Below are 14,842 nucleotides of genomic sequence, written 5' to 3'. Positions count from 1 at the left end.
AGTGTCATGTCAGCCGGGGGGGACACTCTCTAAATGTCCCAGGTTCTGAAACTAATCAGGACCAGGGCACGCCTTTCAAATAGTTTAAATAAGCAGTTAGTTGATTTGTCTTCCTCATGTAGCATCACTTCATTCAAAGTGTTGAAGGACTTTGGCTTGGCATTTGTCTTTGTGGATTGAAGCTGGTAAACATTCCTGTTCCAGAAGCTGAAATTCCGGTTCTGCATAGAGCTTATCCTAAATCATCTTGCAGACGAGGAGAGCTTGTTTCGCACCGTATCCGAAGGGTCAAAATCTGTCTAAAGGGAGGGATTTTCATTGTATTTGACCACAGTTTGAATTATATCACAGCGTTTTGACAACTGGAATAAGGGAAGGAGCTTTACATACAATGGACCGACCTGACACAGGTAAGCCTCCTTTATGTCTTATTTAAGATACTGCTGAGTGAACTGACTGGTTCACTGTTGGTCAAATCTGTCGGACAGCAACATTCAGGTGCAGTTGTTGCGTGCTGTAAACACTCCCTCTGATGTGTTTCCAGCGCGTGATGGGGCGACAAAATCCACAATCCTCGCTCTGTGAAAGGAATATATTCTGACGTTTCTCTGAAGACAGATCATCTGTATCGGTGTCTCACTCTTTCATTGTCTTTATCAGATCAGCTGAACCTTCAGATGCTGCCTCTCGCAAAGGACGACAGCAGAGTCAACAGGTAAAGTGAAGACAGTTTATAATTACAGATTGGCGTCCCTCATTCTTAACATTATTCTTTTATTGTTTATTACAGATGTAACAGACTTCTTTCCTATATTACCTCTGGTAAGTTTTCTGTGTGTTCGTGAACAAAATATTGATACTTAGAGGTGGGACGAAGCCATTGTTTTCCAAGTCATGAGTTGATGTGCGATCCTCGCCAAATAAAAAGCCCCATGTAATCATAAAGAAATAGATGCTTTTAAAAATGTGCATTCATTACGGCTCCCTCATACAAGCTTTATAGTACTGAGTTGTGCCTTTGCCATTCCTGTTGCACAGCTACTTGTTGAATTGTATTTACTACATCGAACCAAGCCAAGTGATTCTTTTTAAAGGGTAACTCCACCAATTTTACACATTAAAGCAACACTGTGCAACTTTTGCACAGTGCAACATACATGTTTACCTCAGCGTACAAGTTTGCAGCACATAACATGGTGATGACAACTGGCCGGCTGGTACCGCCATCGCTGACAGCAGGACTCACTTGTTCAGGCGTCACTTCAGCTCTACACAGCATGGCTTCCCCTTTTATGTGTTAAATTAGTGGATTTACCCTTTAATTTGGTGTTCAATTTAAGTTCAACCTAGGTTGATTGTAATTGTGATATTTAAGTACATTTAAATGAAATATTGATACAGTGTTGTTAATGCCACATCATAATATTGTGTAAACAATCCAGATATCAAGTTTCTTTCTGTCCTCGCTTCATCAAAGTATGTGGCATAAACTGGAAAAAAGATTGGAAGATTAGAAGACATAAGCAGATAGCTACTACCCCAGTGTGTGGCTTAGGCTTCGACAGCTGCAAAAAAATAAAATAAAGATAAATAAATCATGTCGGAGTGTGTAGTCCCTCTGATGTTGTGTCGGTGCCATTAGCTCCTCCATCTTGTTGGGGAGAGATCTTACATTCACCATGAAGATGAATCTGCTAAGGCAAGCATATTGTGATCAAAGGAGGCAGGTCCAATTTCCACTGATCAGACTGCACATACACCATGAACAACAGCACTGATGTTAATCTATACAGTTGAAGTCCAGCCATTTAATGGTACTTCTAATGAGAACCCATTTTTATCCAATCAGGGCCGGCCCCGTTTTTGTCCATCTTCTGCATCGGACTGGTGTCGGGAGCTGCAGGAGGTCTTCTGCTGGGAGCGACGGCAGTCGTTCTGCTTCAGTCCCTGGAGCTTCTGGCCGACAACAAGCTGCTCATGGACACATTAGAAAAGCACATTATGGATGATTATTACTTGGAAATGTTGATTCAAGTGCCTGACATTCAAATATCCATATTTTCAGTGATGTCTGGAATTCTTTCATCAACCCTGTCATCAGCCGTGGGTGTCTGTATGGGATCCGGAGCCTATTCGCTGGTGATTCAAAGAAAAGGTGAAGCAGAGATGGGGAAAGCCCTCAGTTCGGCAGGCCTAGTGTGTCTGATGGGTGTCACTGCGACTGGATACCACCTGGGTCATGCTTTACAGCATTATCTATCCATGACTTCAAATGCCAATATTTTTGTGTGGCTCTTCATTTCAGCAATGGTCGCCTACGCGTTCTTAATAGTGATTTTGTGCTTAAGCTCTAACATGCAGGCATTGCTAGGTGGCATGGTTGTTACATCCTTTGCTGCATCACTGACATTACTAATAAGTCTTTTGTTAAGGGTCAGGTTAGTTCTTGTGGCTGTCGTGGCCTATTTGATCCTAGCTGTGAAAGAACTCAAGGAATCAAATCCCCTCAAACTCACCACTGCACCTGTGCCGTTGATGTTGATCATATCCGATGTTTACAGCATTGCCGGCCAGAGGATTGCTGTCTTACAGTCCCCAACGTCCACAACAACAAGCAGTGTTGTAGTAGAGGCCATTTTTGTTGGCGTTTTAGCGTCTCTGATGTGGACGGTTACTGTAGGCATGTCGCTGTTTGTGCAATGGCAGAAGGGCGGAGCACGTCGAATCTGTGCTACTGCTGCAGCTACTGGTTCAGCAGCTTTAGGTGCTATCAAGTTAGCGCTACCTGTGCTGGGTCCAGGTCCCACTATAGGAGCTCTGATGGGGGTGGCAGGGGCAGCGGGGGTATCTCTTGCTGCTGCAGGGGCAGCAACAGACCAGCATCGGCCTGAAGAAGACCAGCACGGATTGGCAGGAAGGTTTGGGGTGACAGTGGGAGCAGCTGCAGGAGCTCTCCTGTCATCGTACACCCACAGAGGGCTGTCGGGGATGTTCGTGGCTCTGTGTGCAGCCGTAGTCCCAGCTGGAGACTTTCTTAAACTGCTCTGTTTAGGTCTCAACTCATGGGGGTTGAAGGTGTGTTTATACCTTATACCCGTAGCTCTCATACTGTTTTTCTACACCGGTTTGTTCTTTGCAATATTTATGGCCCTCCGTGTTGTGTCTTCGTAATGTTTCAGCCATCGTTTGTTCCAAGGTGTGATTTTTTTTGGTTTCTGTGCCAGAGTTGCCAAAAGTGGAGCCCTGTAAAGACAACTTTTATTATGTCACTTGACCGTCTTCTGATGCGTGACGTATGATGTCAGTGCTCACAGAGTGATGCGCTGAACAGTCTGATGGTGTGCCACTTGATCTGTCAGGGTTTCATCGCCTCAATTTTGTGCAACTTTTGATTTCAAACTTATTTTTTTCAACTGAACACAGAGTGTGATTGTTCTGAATAAAGAACCCAAAAGATAATTCTGCGTCCTGTGACACTTTAATTTCCTTCGACTCTACATACATAACACGTTTAAACAGTTCAGAGCGCTGAGCTAAACTGCAGTAGAGTGTAACGTAATGCACAACTCAAATGACTTCATTGTTTATTCCGTGACACGGCTGAATTTTTAGTTTGTGTTTTTGAACATTTTTGGTGCCCAACACTTTCGGCTAAAACATGTGACTTTTATTGCATATCCACGTATATGCACATATATCCAAAAATCCCCAGATGATTTTGAGTAGTTAACAAAAGACACCCACATTCTACAATACAGATAGAATTATAGCCCATAATTCGCTGCTTTTTGACCATCGACAAACTATTTTTGGTTTTTGCTCCTACTCAAGGTACACGCACAAAGTTTATCGATCATTTTACGACACCAGGGTTGCAAAACCAAGCTAAGTTTGAGTCCTTGGATGCTGCATCATAGAAAAGAAAGAACAAACAGAAAACAGGACAATGTATTTTATGTTAAACAAAAGCTGGCAAATAAAAACATTCAGTCAGAGGCTTCAGAAACCGTTTCAAAAGCTGGGGGAATCTGTTCAGGGAAAACATGTCAGATGTTAGGTAATGAATAAAGAAAACTCTAATAAAAAAACATTGCACAAGCAATAATGAAAGAACCTCAGCTGGGGAATGTTCTTGTTATAGAATGCTGACAAGCCAGTTTACCACGGGGCTTATCAAAAACCACTGAGCAGTGTTCATCTTGATTCATACTGTATCTGAGAGACGTAAAACAGGATCGAGGAAGGTATTTTCACCGTATTTGACCACATTTGAATAATAGCACAGAATTTAAAGGGCGGTGGATTTAAAGCTGGGACGATCCGAGAAGAAAAGGTGCTGAAGTCTATCTTTCGCTGCCATCTGTGCGCGTCTTAGCAAACAATGGACCGATCTGACACTGGTGAGCTTTCTCAAACTCTGAACACCCTGCTGAGATTTGTCCGTCTGCCTTAAAAATACAGCTTCACATGCTGTCGAGTCGGGCTCAAAACAGTCAAGTGTTAAGGTGCAGGGTTATATTGCTGTGAACATTCCTCCAGTTTCATGTTGTCCACTCAGAAACCCGTTCTAATGCTCTTCTAATGTAAGTTAGCGGGGACAAGACCACCACAGTTTTCACACTGTGCAAAAATATCGTCCAGAGATAGATAGATAGATAGATAGATAGATAGATAGATAGATAGATAGATAGATAGATAGATAGATAGATAGATAGATAGATAGATAGATAGACTTTATTAATCCCAAATTTTGGCGTAGCAGCAGCATTTACATACATAAAAGATATAAGCAACACACTGAAATAAAAAGAAGAAATAACATATTAATTACAGTATAAAATGCAATGTACAAATATACACAGTATAGATAATGTACAAAAAGAGGTAGTTATTATAGTGCAAAAAATAAAATAAAATATAAGGTGCAGTGAAACAGATAAATAATCATCAGTGGACCGGTGGGCATAAGAAAAACAGATAAAGTGTGCATGTACTGTATTAGATGACCAGATTATATAACTATTATTGTACAGTTTGATGGCATGTAGCAGGAAAGAAAAACAGAAAAAAAAAACAGATAAAGTGCGTAGGGACTGTATGGAAAGACCAGATTATTTAGATATTGTTATAAAGTCTGATGGCATGTGGCAGGAAAGATTTCCTGTATCTGTCCTTTCGACAACGGAGCTGGAGCAGCCTGAGAGAGAAGGTGCTCCGCTGTCTGTCCACTGTGTGATGGAGAGGGTGTCCACTGTTCATCTGAGCTCATTACTTTGAGGCTTCAGCAGCCTGAGTTAGAGATAGCACAGTGTAGTTTCATGTTCCCAACTGAAATCAACTGGGAGTTAAACATTGTTTAGTTCATATCGGAACAGGGTTTTGCACAGAGTTACACTCTGGATAATGGTAAAAGAGGTTGATAAATGTAATTTTCTCTCTTTCTTTTTCCCGTTTTTTTTTTTTTTTTTCTTTTTCATCAGGTCAGCTGAACCTTCAGATGCCTCCTGTCGAGGAGGACAACAGGAGAGTCAACAGGTGAACTGCAGACAGACAGTTTTAATATCTCAGTTACCGAATGATTCTCATTCAAAGTCTGTAAACAATTAAACAGCCAGTTCTCCAGTACCTGTCTTTTTCTCATATATCAAATATGCAATCCGTTTATTTCTTTAAAGTAGCGTTTTACATTCTACTGCAAAATCTGTCCAAAGACAGAAGTGTAAACATCTTTGCATTTGAAGAGGTCACATCTTCTGTTAAATGACATTTTTCTAAATTGTTTATTACAGACCAAACACACTACCTGCCTTTGTTACATCTGGTAAGTCGTGTTCCTTTTATAAAGTATAAGTAATTGGATTGAGATTGCGCTTCTGAGTCTGAAAGATGAAGCCAAAGTGCCTTAAATCTTACCGCCGGCCAGCAGGGGGCGATACCCTCTGTCAGTTCGTTGATTTGAATGTCCCAGGTCTCAAGTTTTTGCCTAAAATCCAATTCAGGTCCCAAGTCAAGACCGAGTCCTTAACACTGTGATTTTTGTCAGAAACACAGTGAGCTCTCTGTCCTCCACGCTGCTAACGAGAATCCCTTTGTCTCCAGGGTTGATGTCAGTCGTGTCCCGCTTCTGCATCGGACTGGTGTCGGGAGCTGCAGGAGGTCTTCTGCTGGGAACGACGGCAGTCGTCCTGCTTCAGTCTCTGGAGCGTCTGGCTGACAACAGCACCCTAATCAACCAGCTAGAAAAATACCTGACGGATGATTACCATTTGGAACAGAGAGCAAAACACATTTTACCATGGGAAAGTAAGGATCAGGTGCACGACATCCACATATCCATATTTGCCGAGATGTTTGGTGTTTGTTGCTCAGCCTTGTCGCTACCTCTAGGTGCCTGTGTTGGACTCTCAGCGTATTCATTGGAGATTAACAGGAAAGGTGAGGCAGCGAGGGGGAGGGCCCTGGCTGTGGCGGGGCCAGTGTGTCTCTTAGTTGTCACTGTAACTGGAGGCCTTCTGGGCTTCTTCTTTGAGAGTTTTCTGTCCATGACGTTAATTGTTAGTATTTTGCTGTGGTTGTTTATTTCAGCGTTGCCATGTCTTTATCCAATCTCACTTTTGCTTTTCACACCAGCCGCTGCACTGACTACATTTCTATTAAGTTTTTGCTCTAAAATTCGGTTTATTCTTGTAGTTGTTTTTATCCCCGCAATTCAAGAAGCAAAATCACGTTCCATCAAACTATACAGTTTAACTGTGCCAATGATGTTGACCATATATGATTTATATAACATCGCAGGACAGCAGATCGTTTCCCTTCCATCACCTCCATCCACAGACACAAGCGGTGTTGTAGTGGAGGCCATCTTTGTCGGCGTTTTAGCTTCTCTGATGTGGACGGTTACTGTAGGAATGTCATTATTTGTGGCTTGGCAAAGGGGTGGAGAAGGTAAAATCTGTGCTGCTGCTTCGGCTTCGGGTTTAGCAGCTTTAGGTGCTATAAGGTTGGTTCTACCTGTGCTGGGTCCAGGTCCCATTATAGGAGCTCTGATAGGGGTGGCAGGGGCAGCGGGGGTATCTCTTGCTGCAGCAGGGGCAGCAACAGACCAGTATCAGCCTGAAGGAGACAGGCGTAGATTGTCAGGAAGGTTGGGGGTGACAGTGGGAGCAGCTGTAGGAGCTTTTGGAGTGTCGTGCGCCCACAGCGGGCTGTCGGGGATGTTCGTGGCTCTGTGTGCAGCTACAGCTCCTGCTGCAGCCTTTCTTCAATCATCGACACAGTACAGGGAGTTGTATGTGTTTTTGTGGATGTGCATGTATGCAGTCTTGTTTATTGCCACCCACACAGCCTTGTGTAGCCTTCTGGTCATGGACAAATTTACAAGGGACAAAATACGTCCACTTTTTAAACATATAGAGGGATTTAAATTTTTTTATTTACAATTATTTCAAGGCAGCATTTTAGGTCCCTTTCAAAACTGATCGCTGTCAATACCAACATGCCTGAAAACCCATATGACATGATCATACACACACACACACGCAAGTAAACAGGAGTTGTTTACTCTGAACGAGGATGCAGGGAAGTGTGACGGCTCTTTGCAGATTTCTCCCAGATGATGTTATTTTCATTCAGACATCGTCAACAGCAGTTTGTTTTTGTCTCCCTTTTCCCATCATTGTATTTTTAATGTGTCCTTTTATGTATTTCTGAATTATCAATATAATATCAATTCTGTCAACATAACTTAAGACGTGAGCCCCCCCGTGGAGGGTGTATAGGCCTGTACGAAAAAGTTACATGGTGTACCTTTAATTAAAAGTTGATGTCTTGGGATTTTATTTTTTTTTGTCTGTTTTTTAAAATGTGTGTTTATATATCAAACGACTTTTATAAGTGATCCGCACAAACACATTGTGAGAAGTTGTTGGATGGATCATTGTAAATGTGTGTGTGTGTGTGTGTGTGTGTGTGTGTGTGTGTGTGTGTGTGTGTGTGTGTGTGTGTGTGTTATTTTTTATGAGAAAGAGCAACTTCATTTATTTGTGCACTTAATACCTGACATCAGGTGCTCATACAGTGGACTGTACATCTAGCACTGCATAGAGGGCAGTGTCCTGTACTGTAAATCTACCACAACTGTGTACATGTCAGCAACTCTGTGCATCTTTTAAGTTGAAAGATTTCCTTTTTCTTTTTTTCCCCTTTTTTTTTTAATTTCAGTACAACACAAAATGTCCTCGTTCTGAATAAAGAAGCCAAAGATATTTCTGTGTCCTGTGTCACTTTAATTTCTCCAGGCTTCATATGTAACATTTGAACAGTTACAGGAAGAGTTCAGAGCTCTGAGCTGTAAACTAGAAATAATAATTTTTTAAAAAAAGTGTTTTTTTCCAATGATAGTGAAATACAAAATCCATAGTCCTCCCTCTGTAAAAAAAATATATATCTTCTAAAGTTTATTTAAGTTTAAGGCTTAATCAGTAAGTTTTTTTGTGTTTTCACATGGTATTCATTTTGGAACAGGGTTAGGGTTAGAGTTAGAGCAGATTGATACTCTGGTTTCAGGTTTAGGGGGGTTGATACACGTAAATTTCTCGCCTGCATCTGTAGAAATGTCTTTCTTTGTTTGTCAGATGAGCTGAACATTGAGATGCCTCCTGTCAGAGAGGACAACAGCAGACGCAGCAGGTGAACTAAGGACAGTTTAATACCCCGGAAAAATAAGTTTTGAATGTTTTTTTTCATGTGACATAGTGAAATGCAAGTGAAATATATTTTGTCTTTCGCAAATGAATGGATCAATATCTACAGGATTAATATTAATAAATGAAGCAGAGTGATTTGCAGCTTATAGCAGCCCTGTTTCTTGGCACTCACCATTGTTTCAACTTTGACATTTTGATTTGTTTGTTTATTACAGAAATATTACACTACCTGCCTGTTTTACCTCTGGTAAGTTGTATTCTTACATAAAATAATGGAACTCAGAGGTGGGACAAGGTCATGCGGCCATTAATTCTCAATTCAGGTTTAACACTGCGACCAACAAGTCCCATCCTAAACAGTGTTTTGAGCCCTAACCAAGACAGTATACATCAACAGTTCAGCCATTTACATGTTCTACAGAGTAACACTGGGCCTAGTGTACTCATGTATAGTTAATACAGTTATATGGTTGTCTTTGTAATTTCTGTGACACAGTTACAATCATTTCATAAACCAATTATTTTCAACACTGACGTCTGTTGTGTGTTAACCACAGCGATCATCAGAGAAATCGCATTTATGTCCCAGTGCTTTTACCAACATGAAGCAATGTTACTTCAATGATTTGGCGAAATGTTCTTCACAGAATGTATGAAAAGTTTTTTTTAGGTGACTGAAGCGTACGCAGGCGAAGCCATCCTCACAAGAAACAATGAAGGATTTAATGAGAATTGTTTACCGTAGGAGACCGTGCACGCCCTTTACATTTTTCTCTGTTCTTGTATTGCTTGGACACATAGTGCAAATCAATTCAACAGCAACATGAAGTAAATCCCCCAAGAGTTGTCAGCGACTCCCTAAAACCGAGGATTGTATCGGTCTTGTTCGGGACTGTTGACTGACGCGACTCCTGTTGGTTTGATGATATCTGTATCTTTGTCATGATAAGCTCATTTCTGAAATAAGTTTTGGGCTCAAAACGTCTTTGATTTAGTGATGTAGTCAGGTTTTAAGCTGACCTGAGTCCACAGCTCTGATGGCACAGTGCAGGATGGATGTAACTCACTGTGAGCTCTCTGTCCTCCACGCTTCTAATGAGAATCCCTTTGTCTTCAGGGTTGGCGTCAGTCATTTCCATCCTCTGCATCGGACTGGTGCCGGGAGCTGCAGGAGGTCTTCTGCTGGGAGCGACAGCAGTCGTCCTGCTTCAGTCCCTGGAGCCTCTGGCTGACAACAAACCACTCATGGACCAGTTTGAGAAAAAAATTGGTTACATTGATCATCATATTAACATAAATTATCCAAACTACGACCTTCAAATATCCACATTTTGTGTGATGTTTGGAGTTTTCTCTTCAGTCTTGTCATTAGCTGCAGGTACCTATGTTGGACTAGCAACCTATTCACTGGTGGTTCAAAGAAGAGGTGAGGCAGTGAGGGGGAAGGCCCTGGCTGTGGCTGGGCCAGTGTGTCTCATGGGTGTCACTGCAACTGGATGCCTTCTGGGCCTCGCTTTAGAAAGCTTTCTGTCCATGACTTTGATTGATGTCTCCCGTTGGTTTTTAATTCAAGCAGAGGTGATAAATCTGTTTACAATAATCGCTGGGGTGTATTCTACCTACTTCAGGGATTTTTTACGTGTTTTTTTTTATGTCTGCAAACATATAGTATGTACTCTTAACAAACATGATTTTTTTGGTTGTTTCGAACTAGGTTAATTATTGTACTTGTTTTTATTTCCCATGATAATAGTTGCACGGAGTCATAATGAATCATGTGACCTCAAAACAACTGTAGCTGTAATTATGATGTTGACCATATCTGACATGTATGACTTTGCAGAGCAGCAGATTGTTGCTTTACAGCCTCCAACATCCACAGCAGCAAGCGGTGTCGTAGTGGAGGCCATCTTTGTTGGCGTTTTAGCTTCTCAGATGTTGACATTTACTGTAGGAATGTCATTATTTGTGGCTTGGCAAACGGGTGGAGCAGGTACAATCTGTGCTACTGCTGCAGCTACTGGTTCAGCAGTTTTAGGTCCAATCAAATTGGGTCTACCTGTGCTGGGTCCAGGTCCCACTATCAGAGCTCTGATAGGGGTGGTAGGGGCAGCGGGGGTATTTCTTGCTGCAGCAGGGGCAGCAACAGACCAGTATCAGCCTGAAGGCGACTGGCGAAGATTGTCAGGACGGTTGGGGGTGACAGTGGGAGCAGCTGTAGGAACTTTTCTCATGTCGTGTGCCCACAGCGGGCTGTCAGCGATGTTCATGGCTCTGTGTGCAGCTACAGCTCCTGCTGCAGCCTTTCTTAAACTGCTGCATTTGCACTTCACATCATGGAGGTTAAAGGGTTTATGTGATTTCATCAGATGTGTAGTTTTCTATTCATCCATTTTCATCATATATAGACAGTATGTAGGGAGATATAAAATGCTGGTATCGGGTTTGTGTTATCTTTTGTTCTATGGATTCAGTTCCAATGAAACGGACAGACATGAAAATACTTTATGTGCCACAACTGCATAAAAACAAAACAATAAACACACAAAGAAACCAAACATGAATAGATACATGCATATATAATACAGGCACATGGGAGCTGTTTAGTTACTTACTAGCTCTTTTTACACTCCCACCCTGTAAAACCAGGAACATCGATGACGGCGGAAAGCCTATGAACGACCCATCCAGTCATTTTGGCGTGAGAATGCGCTCAACATAGCAGTATGTGCTGGCTGTTGACAGAAATAAAGAGAATCATCCAAAGCAGAGTCCCGTGAGGAACCATTTAATGTCAGCTGATGGTTCACAGTCTCCTTTAAAACCTGCGGAACACTAGCTGCCGCACGGTCTGCATCTATTTGTGCCCACGGGGTGATGCACTGACCAGTTTGTGTGTCGTCAAGTTAGACACATTCATTGTAATGTTTCATGCAAGACCTGTGAATGTAGGATTGACAAATGTAAATGTGTAGTGCCATCTGCTGTTTATCTACCAGAACTGTGTACACAGCAGGGAACTTTGTGTGATTTTCGTCTCAAAGCTTTTAACTTTTTTAACTTCCAATAAAGCGCAAAGCGTCTTTTTTGCGTCCGGGTCTTTTTGAATATCTTAAAGAGGCGCGTTTTGCAACACTTTGTACAACTTTCCTCTGCGAGCTGTTGTTCTGCCAAAATTGTTCAAAGGATATATAAAATCACCAACTCCGTACACCGGACTTTCATAATCACTGGCTCTATACAATGGATCTTTATTTGTGTGTCTTTGTCAATGCGTGCCACATCACAAACCCACGAATTTTCGAGCATGTGTGTTTGTGCCGTGTGTGTGTGTATATATAAGCTCCACATGTGATAACATTCTCCCGTTTCTCTCCGTGGAAATATTTATGCGAAGTCCTCATCTGAGCGTGCAGTTCAAACAGACAGGGTCCGGTGTTCTTTCCCCTTTTTTTCCAGACGCAGTCAGCCTCTGGGGGGCCTTCCCATACAAGACGAAGCATTGTGAGCGGTCCTCCCCTTTCCCCCCGCCCTCATATACACGTGTTTATATCAAGACCTGATATCCATTTTCCATCACTCACTCTTGTAGCCCGGAGTTATTTATTTTCAGCGAGCACGGAACAGTTTCAAGGGAGCTGTGATATGTAAATAGTTGTGATCTATCACAGGTGTCCCATCGCCCACAGAGAGGACGCTCGCTCTGATGATGTTTAAGGAGACGAAGATGAAAAGAGATCGGCCTGTTTGACAGCGGCCTGTGCGCGGGAGCATATGGAACCCGCTTTCCGCCACGACTGGCAGGATTGTGTGAGAGAAGGACTGTAACTTTAACGCTGGCCTTCTGATGTAAATATGTCACGCCACACTACTGACTGTGTTAATATTAATGTGATCACGTGACCGAATGCATGGTTTAATCACATAGAGCTTGAGAAGGTGTTTATCGCATACTCGCTTCAAGATGTGTTTTCAAAAGAAATTTTCAGAATGACTTCAGGCCCAAACAACTATAAAACCACTGAGGATGAAAAAGTTTCAAGTAGAAACAGTCATAAGTGACCTTGCGGACACTTCAAGGTGTCCTGGTAACGCTTTTTTGGGCAATTTGGGGAATTTTTGGTCGCAATACCTCAAGTGGACACCGGGCAAAACTAAAAGCAAGGCTGAGTGGCACCCTCCAATCCAGGTCGAAAGAATACGTAAATGATTATCGCTGATTAAGTCAAGAAACGTGACTCCAAAATGTTAATTTTGCTGTGTGGTTGTGTGTTCCCCCTCTGTCTGACACACTCCTGTCCCCTCTCCCAAATACCCAGCCTGCTCCGATTGGTCAGCTTACACAGGCCTGAGGCAGCACTGCTAACTAAGAAGAAGCAAAAACCTTAACACGTTAGAGAGAGATCATGATCCGTATCAGCCTCAGCCTCGCTGCCCTAACGTTAGAGCTTTATCACAGTCTTTGTATGGTATTAGCAAGCTAACTGCTGGGTGCTCATCAAAGTTACACACATTGCCAAGCATATTTTATTGTAACCTTTTTCAGACTTAGTTTTATCATCATCAGGGCAGCAACACACATGCATACCGTTGTTAATCCAACCCACTACTCATTATCAGGCTGGCTTCAAGTTAATCTCAGTACACACACAGCTTCTCTTGACTGTCTCAGTATTACAACATCAAACCTGGAGGCTCACCAAAACATACTGAAAGCATCTCTGTCCTTTTGAAACGAGATGTATAAATGGTTCTGCATTGTTTCCTGCCATATGTACATTGACTGGCAGTCCTCCGCCTTGCGTTTGCTGGTGCATTGCTGTTACTTGGCATGTCTGCTGGGAACTGATTAGGGAAATAGCGTGTAACCTACAGGAATGTGTACTGCACTGTGGTTGTGGGTGTTTCATGCGGCACAGACAAAACAAGGCCCTGATGTTAAAAACCCTGCTGCATATAGTGCTACAAACAAACTAAAAAACTCCACACTTTGCTTAATATATGCATTTTTAATATCATCAGTCCCCCGTGGGGATTAACTATTTGGAGGCAGTGGGCAGCCCCAGAACAAATCAGATTGAGATTCAAGATCCGAGAAGCTTTATTTATCCCGAGGGAAACTGCTGTGCAACTGTTCCAATACAAAGGTGGGAAAGTAATACAGAGTAAAAATAAGCTAACATAAAATAAATAAAGTAAGATAAAAATAAAATAAAGGCTAACTTAACATAAATCAAACAGTAACTAAATGTAACAGCATGTAACAAAAATTGCAGTAAAATGTTGGTATGTGCAATATACAACAATACGCACAGTGCAGTTTAGCAGCACGAATTGAAAATAAGTACAAGCGTCTTGGTCAAGAGAACTGTAGACCTAGTATAGGATGCGAGGATACCCATGTGACCATGCTGGGAGCTAACAGCAAAGAACATTTCATCTCATCATTTCGGACAATGTGGAGTCCTTTCATCTTGGATTTGTACGGGCCATAGAGGAACAAGATATAGAAGAAGAAGAAGAAGAAGAAGAAGAAGAAGAAGAAGAAGAAGAAGAAGAAGAAGAAAGGAACAGTAGGAGGAACAGGAGGGGGTGGGGGATTAAAGAGAATTCCAGCAACTTTATAACTACGTATGTCCACATACAAATGCAAATATTGTTGTGCCAAGGAAAACAAACAGCGTCATGTCGAGCAGTGGCGTGTGCACAAGAGAAACGGTATCATCTGTGGACAGACAATAGAGGTTTCTCTTCTTGTTGTGGACTTGAGCCATCTTTGAGTTGACTCATAGGAGAGACTTTGAGATTTTCCAGCTCTGTATTCTAACAGTGCCTGAGTAACATCATTTCACTAAGTGTTTTCATCAGAGGGACGCATCTTGCCTCTGAAACACAAAACGCTAACACTCAACTCAATTTTTTTTTTTCCAAGGTTGTGGCTGTGGGCCATGCTGGAGGCTCACCCAGAAGTTTAGAGAGCAAAGTCCATGTTGGACCAGGACCGGTTTCTGTTCGAGATGTAACTAAGTGGTTGAAAGAAACAAAATGTCCCACAGGCCGCTCCCTGATCCACTCACTCTTTCCTTTATGCTGTGATTAGAGCACAGTGCTGCAGTGCTGACTGAATGCCAGCTCCT

General features: G+C 42.2%; 1 protein-coding gene across 1 annotated transcript; it reads left to right on the top strand.

Annotated features, from left to right (window-relative positions):
• The first annotated feature begins 83 nt into the window (after positions 1 to 83).
• LOC119023592 lies at positions 84 to 8,692 on the top strand. Its single transcript, XM_037105654.1, has 8 exons — positions 84 to 410; positions 661 to 715; positions 791 to 822; positions 1,850 to 2,155; positions 5,481 to 5,535; positions 5,790 to 5,821; positions 6,100 to 6,594; positions 8,634 to 8,692. Exons 1-8 carry the CDS (start codon positions 392 to 394, stop codon positions 8,690 to 8,692), a joined length of 1,053 nt encoding a protein of 350 aa, XP_036961549.1. The 5' UTR covers positions 84 to 391.
• Positions 8,693 to 14,842: the final 6,150 nt, after the last annotated feature.

The sequence above is a fragment of the Acanthopagrus latus genome, chromosome 7, assembly GCF_904848185.1.
Source record: "Acanthopagrus latus isolate v.2019 chromosome 7, fAcaLat1.1, whole genome shotgun sequence".
In the NCBI taxonomy this organism is placed as follows: domain Eukaryota; kingdom Metazoa; phylum Chordata; class Actinopteri; order Spariformes; family Sparidae; genus Acanthopagrus; species Acanthopagrus latus.
This window is presented reverse-complemented; position numbering and strand designations above follow the sequence as displayed.